We start from the raw sequence: 20,127 nt of genomic DNA, 5'->3' as shown, positions 1-20,127 counted from the left end.
GAGCGCTGCACTTCCCAGCAGGCCATCTAAAGCTGCCCCCCTGCCGATCGCCTGATCGGTGGGTAAAGACTCGCTCAAAGTCAGTGCTGGGCCAGCCGACCGCAAAGGGAAGAAAAGGGCACGTGCCGCTGCTCCCTCCTTCCACTTCCTTTCCATCCAGGAAGTGGGGGGCGGGTGGCTTTAGATGGTCCGCTGGGGAGTGCAGCACTTGAGCGCAGGTTCCCCGGCACTGAAATTGACCTGCTAGGGAAGGCCAGGGGAGGCAAACAAGGTGTTTGCCTAGGGAGAAGGGGGAGAGCTCAATTCAGCACCCCCACCTCCTGGCGCCCTAGGCAACTGCCTTGTTTGCCTAGTGGCAGGGCTGGCTCTGGCTACAGCCAGGCCTGGTTTTTAGTCTCTTTGCCCATAGTCAGAAAGCTATGGGCCATAAGAGAATTGTAACGATTTGGGCATATAGAACTTCCCTGATTTGTGACACCATTTGCCTTGTGAGAGGTGCCTCCCTTCCTCGTCATTCTCATTGCCTGGTAAGTCCGTTAAATGAGGAGGGGGGGAAACCAGGTCTGGGATCCTTAAAACGCTGGTCTTACTGAGAATTTTAGATATGCAGATGACTGAATATACCTGGAAAATACTGTTTTTCTGGTATATATTTAGACCAGATCTATCCAAGCACAGATTCCTAGTTTCAACAGATGCTGAAGCTGACTAGGAAGGCGGTAGGTTGAGACTCTGTGAAGGAGAATGAGGCACAAACAATATGCACCTTGTTTTTAAATCGTGAATCTCTAATAGTTGAAGAACTTTGTGTAAAATTTCTTAAAGGTTTGTGTAAAATTCCATAAAGGAGAGGTGGCTAGATTCTTTAGCTTGTAGACATTCTGAATAAAGCATTGTAATAAGCAAAATCAAGCCCAAGTTAGAAAACTCTTATTTGAAGAACTGAGGGTTCTTCAATTAAGACTGGAGTCTAGAAGAAAGATAAATTAGGAACAAGACTCCTCATTTTTATTTTTATCAGTCAGCTGAGGGGTAATCACAAAATAATTGCTGATCAGCTTTGCTGGCAGCACATTGGCAGAGTGATAAATAAGGAGTATGCGTTAGTTACTGGAAGTTATATGGTTCATTCGGTAAACTTGACCTGTTCTGGTCTTTCTTTTTTTCTCAGAAACACCTGCAAGGTCATTTTTCTTAGAAACAATCTGGGAAAGTGCTATGTAGTACAGTTTCTTTGCATTTTTGTGCTGAAATATTTTTGTCTGCAGATTTTTGTACATTTAGTATCTTAATTAGAACTAAGGCAGCAAACCATGGCAAGCAGTAACAAAACAGTGCAACCCTACTAACCATAATACAGAGACATTTTTGCTTAAGCAATTAACATTATAAATGCTAAAAGCACATGCCCTAAAGTCACAAAGAGCTCTTCATCAGCCTTCAATATTCAAAGGAATAAAAACCAAACCATTGCATGGCGGAGTTAGTTTGGGATATTACATTGCAAGTGGGTGTCTTGGCACAGTTGAGTGTTCTTCAAGCAAACAGAAACCAGAATTGAACAAGAACCCTGAACAGGGACTATGCTAACTGGAATACAAACTATCCGGTTTTGCTGGGGGGATCCGGTTTTGCTGAGGGGGATCTTTCACCAGGAGCAAAGTAGCAAAAGACCACTGAAAACAAAGGCAAGACAAATATTTCTGCAAATCTGAGAACAGCATCAGGTTTGCAGAAAAATTTGAAATCTTAAAAAACAAAAGCATGGGGGGGTTATCTCTCCAAAACAAGACAGTGCCTATAGCTTTAGGTAATGAATGCCCTCAGTGGCTGTTATTAGGCAACCAGAATAGTATTGACAGCCCTCCAGCCTTAGTTTTTTGCCAGTAAAAGACAGGACTCATTGGGGCCAGGCCTGGCAGCAACTACTAGGCAAATTGATACCATGTGACTTGCATCACTCACCCAGGACTGGTTGCTTGCTACTGTTCAATAGCAGCCACCTCCCAAATCAGCTTCAGACCAGAATCTAGGAGACACCCCCTCCCCCTCCAAGCCAAGCTATATGTTATGTTTCTCCCCCTACTTGTTTACACCTTTCCTGGTGGTCCCTTGCAGCCACACAGCAGCTCTGGGAACCATGTCATGGTGGGGGGGCGGGGGAGGGGAGGAGAGCTCAAATAGGCTTGGAACAGTCTCACAAGAGGAAAAAGCGGTCCTGCCTTCCCTCAAGCTATTTTCTAACACAAAAACTGTTTTGGGGAAGTTGTACCCCAATTTTGCTGCTCCACATGCACAGATACTTCACATATCAATAAACTGACTCCTCCCAGCATGAGAAAACTGCTGGGTGTTGGTGGTGGTGGTGAGGCATCACTGTTCTGAACCCATTTTGGCTCTCTTTTTTTAATTTAAGAAACAATTCCTTGGCCTTCGGTGTGGCTGCTGGAAACAAGGGGAAATGATATATACCAGGGGTGGCCAACGGTAGCTCTCCAGATGTTTTTTGCCTACAACTCCCATTAGCCTCAGCCAGCATGGCTGATGGCTGGGGCTGATGGGAGTTGTAGGCAAAAAACATCTGGAGAGCTACCATTGGCCACCCTGATATATACAAGTGGAAAAAAAACATAGTTTGGCTTTCTGCCCTGGAAGCTCACTGAGTGAACTTGGACCAGTCATACATTCTCAGCCTAACAGCTTCAAAGGGTTGTTGTGAGGCTAAAAAGGAGGGGAGAGAGAGTGCTGTACATTATTTTGGGTCCCCATTATGGAAAAAGGAGAAGAAGATGATATTGGATTTATATCCCGCCCTCCACTCCGAAGAGTCTCAGAGCGGCTCACAATCTCCTTTACCTTCCTCCCCCACAACAGACACCCTGTGAGGTGGGTGGGGCTGGAGAGGGCAAGGGCAACCTCTGCCAGGGCTATGGCTGACCCAAGGCCATGCTAGCAGGTGCAAGTGGAGGAGTGGGGAATCAAACCCGGTTCTCCCAGATAAGAGTCCGCACACTTAACCACTACACCAAACTGGCTCTCCACCAGGTGCTGCTGTACTCAAATCTTGCTCTTCAGATCCTGGGTATCGGATTGACTGAAGGTGCACTTGACCCCTTCACTTTTGATCTTCAAAAGGTAGCGGAAGACAGTTTTATTTAGGACTGCATTTAACTAATTTAGTTTTTATTTATTGGCAGATCTAACTGAATTTTTGAATTGTGGTCTTTTATGTTTTGTTTTTTTTAATAATTGTTGCTTTAGTTACATTGTAAGCTGCCTTAGTTCCACAGAGTAGAAAGGCAGCTATTAAATGTGTTAAATAAGTAAGAATAAACACTTGGGAACAATGAATGGATTTATTTATCTATTGGCAAACTGGTTAATATGCATAGAACATCTATTGATGCAGAGGACTGATGTTCTCAGGGTACTGCTTAGGTACTGTATTCCTGGAAAGTCTGTTTTAGGTGAGCCTTGGGTAAGCCCAAGCAAATCATCTTTGTCTAACTTTCATGCATTGTGAAATGAATATTTGATCACCAAGCATAATGAGTGATTTTGCTTCCATGTGGTGTTGGAGGAGCTTCATCTCCAACACCACATGGACCAGGAATGTGCCCTTGAAGTCTTTTCCCCCAGTCAGATGGAGGGTGGGCATATATTTTGCTCACAGTACAACCTCATTCTTCACCTTTGTACCAAAGGAACATGTGTGCATATGTGGAATGAACCAAAGAACAAATCTGCTTTCCAAAGATCCCCTCAAAAGGTAGTTGAGCTATGGACCCTTGTGTAAGAGACCAATAAAATAAAATGTATCTGAAATGTACACAGTGTCTTGCTTCCTTTTTGGAGTATTATCGTTCATTGTGCTGTGTTCTGTAGGCAGAAATGTTTATGACACCTAGACTAATGCTTTATTGGGGTTCTGGGAGTGAAAAGTGCTTCAGGCTGCCAGCTGGTTCTCTCTGATTAAAATATTGGCCCAGATTTGACTTTGGATAAAAAGGTGAATCCAGACTGTAACAATGTCATTGTATTTACCAGCCGAGTGCTTCCTAGTGCTGTGTGTCTGGTTAAGGTTTAGGCAAAAGTAGCTGGGTTGTGTTGCTGATACTGGAATTAATTAAACTGCTGATACCAGCCAGTATTCCCTCCTGCCCCTTTATTCTGGCTCAGTTTTCTGGTAGAGGAGTTGGCATGTCTCTCTCTTTGTGTCTTGGCTTTTGTTCATCTTTTTGAAAAAAGAATAATTTTCCTATTTTGGTGTTCTTTTAAAAACAAGAGCTTCTAACAGTTCCAAGTCTACTTTTTAAAAAGTAATCAACTGTCACCTGGATTGGCAAATAAAATCAGGAATATGTGGTACCCATTGCAATATGCAATTATCCTTTTAACAAAATCTTTCCCAAATGTATATGAGACTCATGATAATGATTGGAGTCAGCATTAATTAAAGTTATCTCACTGAATGGAACAAAGGCACTACAAAAGTGCTATCAACCGACAAGAATACATGAAAAACATCCCTTGAAGTGAAACTTGAAGATGTCAGTTGAGCACAACTGCATGAGTCCACAGAAAGCCTGAAATAATAGTTCTGCAGTGATAGTCCTCTCAGAAGAATGTGGGCTGGGATCCAAAGTTTGCATGCCTAAAATTATTCTGTACACACACAACTATTTGCCTGTTTTCCCTAATGGCAACACCTTTTTACACTGCACTGGATATTGCTTTGAGGTACACTGTGAGTTATCTCTTGACCGTAAGGAGTTTTTTTTTAAATGGCTTTGTTGGTAACAGAGCATTTAAAAGACCTGGCTTCAGGACCAGATCTACATGTTTTTTGAGGGGGGGCAAAATTAAAAAATGGCATCCCCTTATGGGCCATTCTGTCTTATGGTTCCATAGAATACAATGGACTCCATACCCAATTTGGCGCCCCCTCCTCTGTCGGTGCCCGGGGCAAGCACCCTCCTCTGCCCCCACCCTAGATCCGGCCCTGCCTGACTGATGCCTTGCATGATCCTTTGGATTCTAAACTGTTGACTCAAAAAGACATGGTACAGTTGTCAAAATCATGGTGGCATAAAGGGAAACTTATTAGGGTGGTATTTTGTGCAGAAATGCTAAAATGAAGTTGCATGCTGAGCCCGCTTCCTGAGATATGCACTCTAATATTTTATGTACCAATTTGTGTCTGCAGCACGGAGCAAGGACCAACTCCTGTTGAGAAGAAGAAAAAAGGGAAGAGGAAACATGACACTTCAGTGGAAAGCCTAGAGCTGGATCAAAGCCTCCTTTCCTTGTCTGGGCAAAGCCCTGAGGAGTCTGCTGAATCGACTGACAGCCAGGTAAGCTAGGCCCTCTCATCTTCATGGCCATAGATGGATCTCTCTTGAAGAATGACAGATACTCCTACTTTGAGTCTGTGTGTAAATTGTCCTATTATATAGCCATTAGTGCTCCTGTTTTTTATTTGAACATTTTCTTCTTTATAATGAATTTCATGTTGGGAGCCCCTAAGGATGCGAATGACTGGCAGAAGTGTGGAAAGCTGCTAGACTGGGTTTTACGTTACATATGGAAGGACCTTATTTTTTATGTACTACTCTTCCATATGGACAGCAAGGCCTGTGAAGAAATTTTGCTATTGCCTGTGGTATAGACAGGTGAGTGATCAGTGCAATACAGGATTGTTGACATCTAGAGGTGCACGTGTAACATACACAGCCTCTTGCGTACAGTTGTCTGGATATACCCTCAGAGGCATAACTAGCACAAGGAGAAAGTTCTTTCTGTTTCCAAGAATTTTCCCAGTGTATAAATTGGCAGCGGATGCACATACTAGGGAAAAAAAGAATTGGAGAACAGACTGGTGAGTGTGAGTGTGTTTGGGGGCAGGGCTTCTGTACAGAAATTATCAAGACGATGGTAGGGAGTTCCACACATGCATGGTCATAATGTGGTAACTGTGGTAGCAAGTGGGGACTGGTATGTGTTAGAGCAGAGGTGTCAAATGTCCAGCCTGTGGGCCAGAACTGTGTTAGAGCAGAGGGTCATAATCAAGTCTGTGGGGCTCTTTTTTGTCCCCTTCCTGTTTTCACCCTTTAAAGCTCAGAGGCTGATGAAGTTCCCTGCTCTTTCTGCAACAGGAAGCAAAGCTGCAAGGAAAACATGGAATGGATTTTCCATTAAGTCTCTGTGCCCAGATAGGTAGGACCCAGGGACCTTAATGGAAAATCCATTCCATATTTTTCGTTGCAACGCATTTCAATGGAGTGGAGCTCAGTTTCAGTTTTCAGCATTCTTATGGCCAGCTGAAACTTATGCTTCCTGAAGTTGTGTCCTTGCAAATTGAAGGGTTGATGCTTTGAGCCAGCTTTTCTCTCCTGAATTGACCTGACCTAGTGAATACTCTAACTTGAGGGATATTACACTGGAGAGCAATTGCCAGTCTGAGTATACCTGGGGGTGGGGGGAGAGAAGCTTGCAATGCCATTTCATTGTTTCCCCAGGCTCGGAGCATTTTATATTTTTAGTTTCTTCTGTGATCCTTGTGCTTTTTCTTGATGTTTTATTTTAAAAATTGCTTCGGCGGGGAGGGCGGGGTATAAATAAAAATTTATTATTATTATTAAAAATTGCATTGCCAAATCCCACTATTCTCCCATCTTTCCATTTTAAATAAAATATTGTCCGAATTTTAAGCATATTTGTATTTTAAGTTAAAAAATAATATCTTTAATTGTGTTTGTCTGTATCCTTATATAAAGTTCATATCTCCGTTACCTCACATTACATTTTATGACATACATGGCCTGGCCCCACAAAGTCCCATTTGTGTCAGATCTAGGTCTTCTAACAAATGAGTTTGGCACCCCTGTGTTAGAGCCATTGTGGATTAAAAAACATAACAGAAACTCCAAAATGGCCTTATGCCAATTCACAAATTCAGCTTCAAATTGTCAAATGCTGAATAATGATGTAACAAGGAGGCAAATTCCGGACATGTGTATATGAATCAGCTCCCAAATGCACTCATTACCTGGGCAGATTCCAGGGCAATAATAATAATAATAATAATAATAATAATAATAATAATAATAATAATAATAATAATAATAATAATAATAATAATAATAATAATAATAATAATAATAATTTTTTATTTCTATCCCGCCCTCCCCGCCGAGGCAGGCTCAGGGCGGCTCACAACATAACATACATTATACATCAGTTATACTTATAAAATCATGGTTAAAACAATTACAGATTATTAAAATTAACGTTAACAATATGGTGCTATAAACATTAGGTCTTCAGTAGAATTCAGTAACTAAAAGCATTTTCAGCGGCACTGGCATTGGAGAGGGGAGATGAGGAATGCTGAAGGGAGGGTTCTGGGACTGCAAGATAAAAGAAATGTGCAAGGAGAACAAGGAAGCAAAGAGTATGTTTAGAGAATGTCTGTAGAGTGAAGAGATTGGTGGGTTTCTCAGAGGCAGTTCCAAAAAAGGTGGGAAATTATCTTCTGGGTGAGCAGTGCTGTACATACAGCAGTCTCCTTAAATATATGTTTATATACATTTTCATCAGTCCCGGATTAAACCCTGTGGAAGCCCCTAGGCAGTCAAAATCTTGGGAGGCCCTTGCAAATTATCTCAGAGTTGGAGCGCCCGTCCTACCGCCTGTGGCCCCTGCTGCAGCCTGCAGGCACTTTCTCAAGAGCTGCAGGGGAGAGGCAGAGAGAGGCAAACTTGGCAACAATGCTAGCAGCAGCCTCACCATGCAAATCAGACAAAGAGCGGCTCAGGTGCTGGCTGCACGTGCAGGCTTCCTAGGGCTGCAAGCAGGGGGGAAACCAGGAGGAAAAGTCGGCCTTCAGCCCCTAAAGGTGTGGGGGCCCATAGGCCAGTGCCTACTTGGCCTAATTGTTAATCCGGCTCTGATTTCCATTCTACATTTCTAATTCAGACAGAGTGGGGACACAATTTTTAGATAGCTATTTGTTTCTTTTCACCTCCAACCTCTTAGGGAGAGCCAGATGAAAAGGAATGCTAGAACAGGTAGAGTATAAAATCACAGTGATACTACTTGCGGTAAATGGAAGAATGGGAAGGAATTACATATTTAGTATTCACTGGGATGTGCCCCTAGAGTTACTTGCATTCGCTGCCCTGTGACCTGTCCTGGTCATTGCCTGGTTGGCTTTACGTCTAGGATATAATCTGAGTTTATTTGTGGTATGTGCAGAAGCGCCGCTCTGGACGCCAAGTGAAGCGCAGGAAGTACAATGAAGACCTGGATTTCAAGGTGGTGGATGATGATGGAGAAACAATAGCTGTGCTGGGAGCTGGCCGGGCTTCTGCACTCTCTGCTTCTACCTTGGCCTGGCAAGCAGAGGTAGGGATGGTCCCTTGGGAGAACAAGGTTTGCCTTATCGTGTTTCTGTTGTGAGAGATCATTTACTGAAATGAAGGACTAACGCAGTAGCGATGTGATGTGATGTGTGTGTGTGTGTTTCAGTATTTGTACTAGGTTTGAGGAAGAGTTGTGTATATTGCTGGACCTGTGGTTGAAGCATTGAATAGAGGTTTGTTAGCTGAACATAAGTAAGTGACCTTATCCCACTGTAGTTTCGAAGGAAAGATTTTCCTGGGTTGTGGTCAGTATGTCATGGAGATGCAGGGATAACTTTCCCTTTTATTTTTCAGCCACCCTAAGTGTGTATATATTTGTTTAAGAGAGTATTAGAATGAATTACATCACAATGTTAGGCTTATTCTAGTCTAAATGTATTGAAGTCAATACTGGTCGATTTGTTGGACTATTGCAGCAAAATTAAGTGAAAGTCCAGTGACACTTTAAAGACTAACAACATTCATACCAGCATAAATGTTGTGAGTCAGAGTTCATGTTGTGAGATGCATAAAGCATGTTCTGCTGTTAGTGTGTGAGAAAAAAATATTCCCTTACACAACTGCTTAGCTTTTCCTCCAAGGAAGGGTATTGTCTGGTTTTGAAAGAGGTATATTAGACACCCTTTGAAGAATGAATCCCTGGACTAGAATAACTTAGGTAAATTATCACATGGTGGCCAACATTCCATTCTTGGTCAAGGTGCTTAAATGGGATGGTGGCTATGCAGCTTTATGAAGTCTTGGAGAAGACAGATTATCTCAACCTAATTCAATCTGGATTTAGGTCTGGGTTTGGGTTGGTGGTTCAGTCCATCAGTTCACTGGGTTTCCAGTAATGTGGTCAATTGGAGCTAACATATTACATTTTTAAGTGTAAAAAAAAAAGGTAATGCATGACTGACAAACATGGTGTTTGAAACAGTGTGGTTGGAACTGGTATATGAAATCATGCATGGTTTATAGTTCTTCAGTGGTCCTGGGGTGGGTCAGTCTTGACCAGTGGGAAAAACTTCTCCCTCTGGGCTGTCAGGGTCACCAAAACTGTTGTCCAATTCCTGCAAGGGGAGGGGTTTCTCCCTCTTGGCCCTAGTTTTTTGGCCCTGCCTTCAAGGCAGTAGGACTAGAATGTTGGCAGTCCTGTGTTCTTTTCCCAACAAGGTTCAGTAAAGTCACAGGCTAGGATTGATCTAGGGCTTTCCCCACTCTGACAACTCCAGGGGAAGTCTCAGATGGGATCTCAGGGTTTGAGATGTTAACTTTGCCCCTTTTAATATTTCTGCTTGGTAACTCTGGATGCTGATATTGCTAAATTCTCTTCCACCTGTTTGGACCCATAGGAGCCTCCTGAGGATGATGCCAACATCATCGAGAAAATTCTTGTCTCCAGAATGGTGCAGAAAGAGGCAAGTGGCATTTTGTCCTAGAGACCCTAATTGGCCCCAGTCTAAGGCTTTCTCTCTCTTTGTTCTTGGTTGAGTTTTGTCTATTGACTGTACCATGTAAACTCTGTCAGCAGCAGAACGCTCATGAGCTATGTACTTTCCTCCTGCAGCAGTTGATGGCGGGGGGGTGGGGAACCCATGCCCCTTCCTGCTGTGCAGGATTACTGAAAATCTTGAAACTGCACTGCCTGCTGGAGATGAGTATGTCATTTGCTGTCATCCCTGTATAGGTTTCTTACTTAGGCACTTCTGCTGTTTTGCGCAACTAGCTCCCAGAATTGTTCCTGCCTCTTTCTATTCAGGAAGGTGCTTGAGGAATCTGCTGTCTTGTGCTTCTCTCATTCTGCTAAGTGAGATTAGTTCTCACTCCATGTGAAATTGCATTAGCTGTGCAATGAGGTCCTTGCATCTGTCCTGTCCTCCTTTAAATGATGCTTACTGAACATTTTATATTGTTCCAGACTCACCCTGGAGGACCAACTTATGAACAGGAGGAGTTCTACGTAAAATACCGTAATTTGTACGTATAGTGTGTGAATTTTCTCTCCGACATGCTACCATTCATTGTACACTGACTGCAAAGAACACCCTGACAATTGCATGCAATGTCCCAATCTCATGCACCTTCTCTTGATAGGGAACAAATTGTTTTTTGCTTCAGAAATTGGCTTTTTATCCCTGCTTTGTCATCCCCTTGTGTGGAAAGTCTGGTGCTTGCAGCCCCCTTCTTTATTAGCAGGTCCACCCTCCTAAGTCATCTTTTTTAGATATGACAGTAGACAGCTGCCTGCGGGTTCTGCCTGCCAGCCACTGGGTGCTCTTCTACTTGTTCACTTGGTTTCTGGTTATGTCTTTTAAGATCCTAATGTTAAGGATGCCCTGTTTGTTGCTGGGGGTTGTTGTACGGTTTCTTAATGTCTTAAATTGTGTTCTCTGTTTGCAGTTCTTACTTGCATTGTAAATGGGCCACAATGGAGGAACTGGAGAAGGATCCACGTATCTCCCAGAAGATAAAGCGTTTCCGCAACAAGCAGGCACAGATGAAGCACATTTTTACTGAGGTGAGCAGTGGAGCTGACAGGCTTGTCTTGACATTTTCCCTTCTCAGAATATGTGATGCATCACTTTGTCAGGGCTGCAGTACCTGGCAAGGCCTTTTCAAGTGTCAGATTTCCAAGCAGCGTGCAGGTATGGGAGGGAGGGAGAGAGAATACCAAGGTTCCCTGAAGTAGAAATGTGGCCAGCTGCCATACAGATGGCTTTGGGTATGATCGGATTTGTTCAGCTACATACCTGCATGCATAGTTGTGCAGGAGCTTCATCTATTGGTCCCACTCAATATGAAAGACATTTGACAGAATTTATTATTCTGCTGCTAGGCTTGTTACTTGTGGCTTTCCTCATGCATCCCTGGTGGGTGTAAATCAGGGTACTATGAAACTGAAATTGCTTTCTAACTGTGGTTGTAAATCCTGGGAATTTTCATCGCTTTGTCTAAAAAGGTTCTTGGTGCAAGTGTGAAATGTTTCTGGTGGAAAGTGGCACATTATTCCCCAATGTCTACGATGAGCAGCTGCTTCTCTGTTAGTAATGCAGGGAAGACTGTGGAGATATGATTGCTTAACACAGCATAGTCTCTTCAAATCTCCCATATTCTGGAATGGAAGGCTATGGCTGCCAGAAAAAGATTGGCTTTCTTGCTAGGATGCTTGGAGGATAGGACCTCATTTTTAGCAAGAGAGCCAGTTCCCTCTAGTATCTGTGGCATTCCATGCCAGAACATGTGCAGTTTTAGAGGGACTCTGCTGTGTTAGGCAAACATACTTCTGCATTTTTCCTTCTTACTTCCGTACTATTAGGACCTGAAGCAGAGAGTGAGAGAAAACGCAAGAAAGGACGGATGGCTGCTGACAGCCTAGAGCTTTGGAGTTGCTTCCCCAGCATCATTTATAAAACTGTCAGTTTATTCATAGCCTGGGAAGGATATGGTGTAATGGTTGCCCATTTTGATGAAAAATACATATTTATTTATTGCATATATTTTGCCCTTCAAATGGTGGGCTGAGGGCAGCTAACAACATAAATAAAATACAATAAGTAGATAATTAAAATCAATTAAATAATACAAGATGATAGCAAAAAACATACATTGCTCAGAACAGTCCAATATACCTCCTTTTGGAGATCAGTGGGATAGCTTGCTGTGGGCAGGGGAGGCCAAGGTGATAGAGACATCTCTATCATAGTAGGGATATGAGTTTTGCTTGATGGCATCTTGCACATTCCCAAATCTGTGGCATTGATTTGTGAATGTGATCCTTTGTGTGAGAAAATACTGTTTTCTTAGATGGATACCACAGCTTTACATGGTGGTATTGGGCATGTAATTGTAGAGATAGGAAACTGGTAGCCTGGTGCTTCAGTCTGGCCTCTGATGGTTTCCCTTTGACACCAAGCATAACCCTGAATCCAAGGAACTTTTTTAGTTTACATATTTCGTCTGTTCATTCAGCAATCAAAAGACTGTTAATTGCTAGCAAAAGAACTTAGTCATAACTCTGCCTTTATCCTTCTATACAGTACACTTCTTGGTGTGCTTCTGAGGTCATTCATTCATGAAGCAGAAAATGAGGTGATGGTTATCTGAGGTGGTAGAGTGAACTGTACCACTTTGGGGGGCAGGTGTCATTTTTTAATTTTGAAAAACTGCAAGTCAAAACAAAGGAAAAAACCCTTATCAGTCACAGATGTTCTAAGCTTTCTTCCTTGTTTTATACTCTTCTATTTGCAGGGAGTTTTTCACATAGGGGAGCATTGAAAAATTTATTCACCATCTTCAGTCTGAACTGGCAGCACTCATTTTTCCACCTCGAAACTTTGCTGACTCATTTCCACTTCATTCTGCTGCATGAGTAGGCCCCTGAGTCAGTTGCTGAGATGTGTAAGGAGAAAGCCCTGCCAGAGCCTTTGTTCCTACTGTGGGAGAGGTTGCTAGAAAGATTTTTCTTGTGGCATAGGTAATTATGCAAACAAGTTAGTGGACAGCCCAAGTGTTGCTGAACCGTCAGCCCTTGCTCAGTTTCAGCTGTTTCCTGTATACATAAAAGGGATGCTGCAGTGGCTTTCTTCATTTGATTTCTTGTGCTGTGATCATTTGACAGGGTTCTGCATAATGGCAGACAAAGGGGCTCTTTTTATCCTTCCAATGTCTGGTCTAGTTTTATCTCTGTATCTCTGTTATTTTATTCCCTGTTCTTTTAGCCTGATGAAGACCTGTTTAACCCAGACTATGTGGAGGTCGATAGAATCTTGGAGGTGGCTCACACAAAAGACACCGATACTGGGGAGGTAGATGCTACTGTCAGCATGATTACTGTTTGCAGCTTACAGCTTCTGGGTCTCTTTAGTTTTGTGTCTGACTGTAAGATAGGATGCAGAAGGAGCTTCTTAGCAACATGCCGTAGTAGAAGGCTTTGCCACCATCTATTTGAGAGTATCCAAGGTTGTTACAGCATCATTATTTGCAGAAGTTTGAGTAGTTTTACCCAGGTGACTCAGCAAGTTCAGTCCCAGAAATAAAAAGTAAAATGCAAGGTTTGTCTGAGACACGCTCCAAGTTCTTGCAGGGCACATTTATTCTCCTATTAACATAGAAGTACTGGTTGCCTTGTGGTTTATGCATGATGTTTGCATGTACTCTGATTGAGATATCAAGTCCTACAGGGGGATATATAAAGTGCAGGATTAAATAAAAAGAAGCTTGAGAGCTATACGTTGTGCATGGCCTCTTATGTGCTCAGAGCTCAGGAAATTTCTTTAATTTGTTTATACACATCAGAAATACACCCATATATATTTTCAGTGCAACAATTATGCACATTTTCACTTACCCTCAAAATCAGCAAATAAATACAGATTTCTTTTAAAGCAGATTCATGGTATTCTAGGAGATCTACATAGCATTGTAGCCCCACGTTGGAACCAGTGTGAGGGATCTGAGTGGCAGTTCCATACAATTAAAAGTGTGAATGTGCTGCTGCAAAAGGGTCACTATGGTGTCAGTGTAAGGTCCTCGTTATTCCTTTTACAGTGAAAATTACCTCCCTGCCTCTTCTCCCTGTTGAAGTGCTACCAGGAGAAGGTACACACATGCCCAGAGATATCTATTTTTCAACTGGCTGGGGTGGCACACTTTAATCGTGCATGGCCTGCTTTGTTTTCTTCTACAGCCCCCATAGTTCACTGGTGTGTATTACATATTTTAATCAAGAGTGCATACCATGATCCCATGCATACATTTCTCCTTATGAAGCTAAGATGCAGCTTGCTGCAATAAAGCAAATTCCTTCAAGTCTGGTATTCTTTGCGTTAATCCCATAGCCAGCAGGCACTGGATAGCTCTACTTTCTTCCCCTCTGAGTTAAGGTTTGTGTTTGCTTAAGCAAATCCCCTCCTCTGCTCCAGTAGCTTTTTGTGACAGCAAGCTTTATGTTGTGTTGGTTAGTATTTACGCTGTTGCACACAGCTTCTGTTAATTTTGAGGCAAGGCTGCTCGCCCAATCCTTTCCTGTTAGGGATCCTAATTTTTTCTTTTGAGACGTCAATAAATGAACTTGTGTAGCTTTACAGTGTTTCTTGGCTTACGTACAGTAGGATTTTCCAAGGAGTTTAGTCACTTGCTGTTTGTTACTTTATTTCTGAATACTCAGTGCATCTTTTCCCCCCCTTGGTTGCAGGAGGTGACTCACTACCTGGTAAAGTGGTGCTCATTGCCTTATGAGGAAAGCACTTGGGAGCTGGAAGAAGATGTTGATCCAGGGAAGATAAAAGAGTTTGAATCTCTACAAATCCCACCAGAGATCAAACCTTTGGTAAGAAATTATTTGTGAATGAACTGATCATTCATTTAGGAAAAATGCTGGTAGTGCTGAACAGGTGCAATTAAAGGTAATAGTATTTGGTGCTGCTAATAATTGGCAGTCTTTCTCATGGTGGTGCTCCTGCTGTGTTCTTTCTCTTGTTAATCTTTGCTGAAGCTACTCAGCTCTGATCAATAACTTTCTCAGTTACTAAGGTTTTTCCTGTTTTTATCCAGATCTTTCATATAGTACCTGCTGTCTGGCCTTGGCTATTCATGTGGTGTTACTATTAGCTAGTCACAGACATTGTGTAGTTGGATTTATGGTGGCCTTTTCATATTTGTTGTGCTGCAGGCTCTGGTTAGGGTGCTTCTGAGTATCTTCTACAGCACAAACCACAGGACTGCTTTGATGAGTAGAACTATACCCTCTTTGAATGAGAGTCTGAATTCCAGACCTTTGCTGTCCTATCAGCCTGCTTCTGGTTTTGCCCCTTTCTGTTTTTTTTCCTTTTTCTCAAAAAGTTGATATACAAAATAATGCAGGCTGAGAACTTGTATGGGGATGTGTTTATGCCAGAGGAGCAATACACATATCCCAGCTGGGAGAATTGGTGGATGGGTTTTTCTTTCACATATACTTTAGTCCTTTTGATAGAGAGAAGTTTGGTCCTTGCACTGGTCACTCTACTTTTTGGTTATCTTTTTGTAGGAACGTCCTGCCTCTGAGTCCTGGCAAAAGTTGGGGAAGTCTCGAGATTATAAAAACAACAACCAGTTACGGGAGTATCAGCTGGAGGGAATGAACTGGCTGCTGTTTAATTGGTACAACAGGTAGGTTGTGGATGGCAGTGAGTCAGTCTGAGTGGATGTCATCAGTAGTACGAACACCTAATCTTGAGGCAGTGAGGTAGATTCCAGATGTATTGTAGTTGAACCCTTAGAATATGAGTTTCAAAGGAGATGGGAGGGGAGCCAATAAGAAAAAAGACTTGTCCGGGGGATGTGTTGTGTCAGTGTTAGAGCCAGGAATAGTGTGTGGGAGTTCTTGTCTAGAGGTGGACTTCCTCGGGTTTGTAATGACTGCTTGTGTTCATTCTATAGGAAGAACTGCATCCTAGCTGATGAAATGGGTCTTGGGAAGACAATTCAGTCAATTACATTTCTTCATGAGATTTTCCTGATGGGTCTTCAGGGTCCATTCCTCATCATTGCTCCACTTTCAACCATCACAAATTGGGAGCGGGAGTTCCGCACATGGACTGAGATGAATGCCATTGTGTACCATGGCAGCCAAATTAGCCGCCAGATGATCCAGCAATATGAGATGGTGTACCGTGATGCACAGGTATGTAATTCTTCCAAATCATAGGTAACAGAGTCCTTGCTTCTGACTGCTTACTTTCAGCGGAAATGTGGTTTGCAGAATGTTTCAGGGTGTGTGGGTGGAGATTGTCATTTGCCCAAAGCTTTGAGAATCTAGTCCCTATGGCTAGGATGGAACACTGGTTTGCATGAAACAGAGACCTTGGTGCCTCTGTGAATGCTGTAGCTAGCTTAGTAATCTTCACATCAGGCTTTAATTTACTATTTTACTGTATCCTAGAAAGCTGAGAATGAGGAGAAACTTACCTGGTGAAGATTGATGATCCCCTCCTCCAGTCACCAGCTGCTGGTTTACATTTAGTTCTCCCACCTCACCTTTGTTCTGCATTTATTGATATACCTAGTGGCTTTCATGTAAATGATGGAATTCTAGGTGTAAGCAACTGCTGTCTATCTTCATGTGACCCTGTCAGTAGGACAACAGGCAACAGCTAGTTAGTAATACAGCAGTGCATTCCCTGCTTGAGGCAGAAATTGCTGCAATCTCCTTTTGCTGTGCTGAGAGTGGTGCTTGTGAACTCCAGGCACTTTGCTCTGATGTTTGACTAAGAACTTCATAGGCTAATCCTCACTGTTGCTCTAGAGAGTAAACACCTGCCTCTTGTTTTGCTTGTCTTTAGGGCAGCCCTCTTCATGGGCTCTTTAAGTTCCATGTGGTCATCACTACCTTTGAGATGATCCTTGCTGACTGCCCTGAGCTGAAGAAAATCCAGTGGCGCTGTGTGGTCATCGATGAGGCCCATCGGCTTAAAAACAGGAACTGCAAGTTGCTGGAAGGACTGAAGCTGATGTCTTTGGTGAGAAAGTTCTGATCATGCTGCTCTTCTGATTGCTGTAGGATTCACATCTGTGTGGATGGCAGGGATGTATGAAGGATGGCAGTTGGCATGTACCTGAGAGGTACTACATACATGTATAGCTGGTGCTGTGGTGTGGCCTGTACCCATACACTGCCATGGGCTGGTGTAGTGCAGCACATGCCCTGAGATTTGTGATGTTCCATAAAGAGCTGTTCTTCATCATTGTGTAGCTCTGAGAGGACACCGGAGGGCAGATGATCTTACAGATGCCTGCTAGTTGTGTAGTGCTTTCTTTTCATGCATGCTAGAGGCAAACACAGCACAGCTTTTCTCTACGCTGGTTTTGAAATGTGGCACTGCAGCATTTCTATCAGTCAACTCCTATAGGTCAATTCCTGTGGCTACTCATGGTTCCATTTACATGGTTCCATTTCTTGAAAGAGATTTCCAGTAGGAGAATGGCTCACAGACATTTGGCTTGGTAAAGCATGTTTGACTGTTCCTTAAATGGCAGTGGCTTGGACAGAACAGGTGCTGCACTGAGATGATGTGAGAACCTGTTAAAAGCTCTTTTCTCTGAGATATAATGGTGGATGATCTGCCTTGCAGACTGTCTTGAGTCAGCTGCCTCAGTCTCAGAAGTGAAATCATTTCCAGCGTACAATGCGGGAGTAGCACCCATTCCATTATATCACTTGAGCAACTGCCCTGATTTTTCTTTGTATGGTGAACAGGAACACAAAGTGCTGCTGACTGGGACACCTTTGCAGAACTCTGTGGAGGAACTCTTCAGCCTACTCAACTTCCTGGAGCCACAGCAGTTCCCATCTGAGACTGCCTTCCTGGAGGAGTTTGGAGACCTCAAGACAGAGGAGCAGGTAAACAAAATGATTTTGCAGAGTTAATTCTCTGCTAATGACAAGGATGGGGACTGTGTTCAATACTAGGAATCACCTCCTGTGCTAGCTGAGTGGAGCTGATAAGTGCTTGAGCAGTTAGGTCCCTGTACGAAGTAGGTATTCTATGAACAAGCAAAACTGTGAACAAGTTATTTTTTTGCATTGTTTCTAATTTTTGTGATTCTAGTCCTGTTGCCCTGTTTATTCAGTGTCTCGTGCTATTTGATTGCACTGTTTTACACTGTGATCTGCAAGGAAGACAGGCTATAAATGAAGTAAATAATACATAACATGGTTTTAAGAATATAAGAACATAAGAGAAGCCATGTTAGATCAGGCCAATGGCCCATCCAGTCCAACACTCTGTGTCACACAGTGGCCAAAAAAAAAATTATATATATATAATTATATATACACACACATACACACTGTGACTAATAGGCACTGATGGACCTCTGCTCCATATTTTTATCTAACCCCCTCTTGAAGGTGTCTATGCTTGCGGCTGCCACCACTTCCTGTGGCAGTGAATTCCACATGTTTAATCACCCTTTGGGTGAAGAAGTACTTCCTTTTATCCGTTTTAACCTGTCTGCTCAGTAATTTCATCGAATGCCCACGAGTTCTTGTATTGTGAGAAAGGGAGAAAAGTACCTCTTTCTCTACTTTCTCCATCCCATGCATTATCTTGTAAACCTCTATCATGTCATCCCGCAGTCGACGTTTCTCCAAGCTAAAGAGTCCCAAGCATTTCAACCTTTCTTCATAGGGAAAGTGTTCCAGCCCTTTAATCATTCTAGTTGCCCTTTACTGAACTTTCTCCAATGCTATAATATCCTTTTTGAGGTGCGGCAACCAGAACTGCACACAGTACTCCAAATGAGACTGCACCATCGATTTATACAGGGGCATTATGATACTGGCTGATTTGTTTTCAATTCCCTTCCTAATAATTCCCAGCATGGTGTTGGCCTTTTTTATTGCAAACGCACACTGTCTTGACATTTTCAGTGAGTTATCTACCACGACCCCAAGATCTTTCTCTTGGTCAGTCTCTGCCAGTTCACACCCCATCAACTTGTATTTGTAGCTGGGATTCTTGACCCCAATGTGCATTACTTTGCACTTGGCCACATTGAACCGCATCTGCCACATTGACGCCCACTCACCCAGCCTCAACAGATCCCTTTGGAGTTCCTCACAATCCTCTCTGGTTCTCACCACCCTGAACAATTTAGTGTCATCCACAAACTTGGCCACTTCACTGCTCACTCCCAACTCTAAATCATTTATGAACAAGTTAAAAGAGCATGGGACCCAGTACCGAGCCCTGCGGCACCCCACTGCTTACCGTCCTCCGCTACGAAGACTGTCCATTTATACTCACTCTCTGCTTCCTATAAATAGAGCACGCCCCATAAATAGAGTTTTAAATAGAGCATGCCCCATCAAAGTACATCTGTGTACTTTGCACACCCAGAGAGTGCTCCTTTTCATCGTTAGTGTAAAAGAGCTGCAGCCTGCCTCAGAACACATAAGTTAACATGATGCACCTTATGAGCATCCAGCATATCTTGGGTACATAATTCTGAGGTATATCTTATGCTATTTTATTGCATCTCATCTGTGTTTGGAAATATATATAATACGTCTTATGTAAGTACATAGTCTCTGCTTACCTTCTGCACACACAGATTACACTTCTAGCCACAGGTATCTTTGCATGTTTAAGCTACATTCACATGCACATGGCTTTTCCTGCCTGACACTGGCAGAATGGGGCAGGGGAGATCAGTAAAATGATTTTGTCCTTACAATTTGCAGGCCTGGGGCACAGATAAATTCCAAATGTCAACAACATGCACTTGGCATTACTGAGAACTTTTCTGCGTGACGTCCCAGTCTCTGCTTATCTGGGCTGAGATCATAAGCAATGTTATGGGCAGTCTTTCTTTTCATCCTAACAGGTTAAGAAACTCCAGTCCCTCCTGAAACCTATGATGCTGCGACGGTTGAAAGATGATGTGGAAAAGAATTTGGCACCCAAACAAGAGACTATCATTGAGGTAGAGCTGACCAACATCCAGAAGAAATATTATCGGGCTATCCTAGAGAAGAATTTCACCTTCTTATCCAAGGGTGCTAACCAGCACAACATGCCCAACCTCATCAACACCATGATGGAGCTGCGCAAGTGCTGCAACCACCCCTACCTCATCAATGGTAAGGAGTAGGGCTGGAGTCTTATGATGGGGAAAGTGAGAGCCACTGCAGTTCCTTCTTTATCAATCATTTAGGGAGGTGGGGCTTTCCTCAGTG

General features: G+C 43.0%; 1 protein-coding gene across 1 annotated transcript in view; it reads left to right on the top strand.

Moving 5' to 3' along the window:
- The window catches only part of CHD6 (chromodomain helicase DNA binding protein 6), a 128,876-nt gene that overhangs the window by 66,355 nt on the left and 42,394 nt on the right, over positions 1-20,127 (top strand). The window contains exons 6-17 of the mRNA XM_060231026.1: positions 5,207-5,354; positions 8,257-8,406; positions 9,761-9,826; positions 10,327-10,385; positions 10,809-10,926; positions 13,127-13,213; positions 14,602-14,736; positions 15,436-15,557; positions 15,828-16,071; positions 16,730-16,906; positions 17,644-17,787; positions 19,776-20,031. Coding sequence (XP_060087009.1) covers positions 5,207-5,354; positions 8,257-8,406; positions 9,761-9,826; positions 10,327-10,385; positions 10,809-10,926; positions 13,127-13,213; positions 14,602-14,736; positions 15,436-15,557; positions 15,828-16,071; positions 16,730-16,906; positions 17,644-17,787; positions 19,776-20,031 — 1,706 coding nt within the window. The remainder of the gene's footprint in view (positions 1-5,206; positions 5,355-8,256; positions 8,407-9,760; positions 9,827-10,326; positions 10,386-10,808; positions 10,927-13,126; positions 13,214-14,601; positions 14,737-15,435; positions 15,558-15,827; positions 16,072-16,729; positions 16,907-17,643; positions 17,788-19,775; positions 20,032-20,127) is intronic.

The sequence above is a fragment of the Heteronotia binoei genome, chromosome 2, assembly GCF_032191835.1.
Source record: "Heteronotia binoei isolate CCM8104 ecotype False Entrance Well chromosome 2, APGP_CSIRO_Hbin_v1, whole genome shotgun sequence".
Taxonomy (NCBI): domain Eukaryota; kingdom Metazoa; phylum Chordata; class Lepidosauria; order Squamata; family Gekkonidae; genus Heteronotia; species Heteronotia binoei.
Note: the sequence above shows the minus strand (reverse complement) of the source record. Positions and strands in the feature narration are given on the sequence as shown.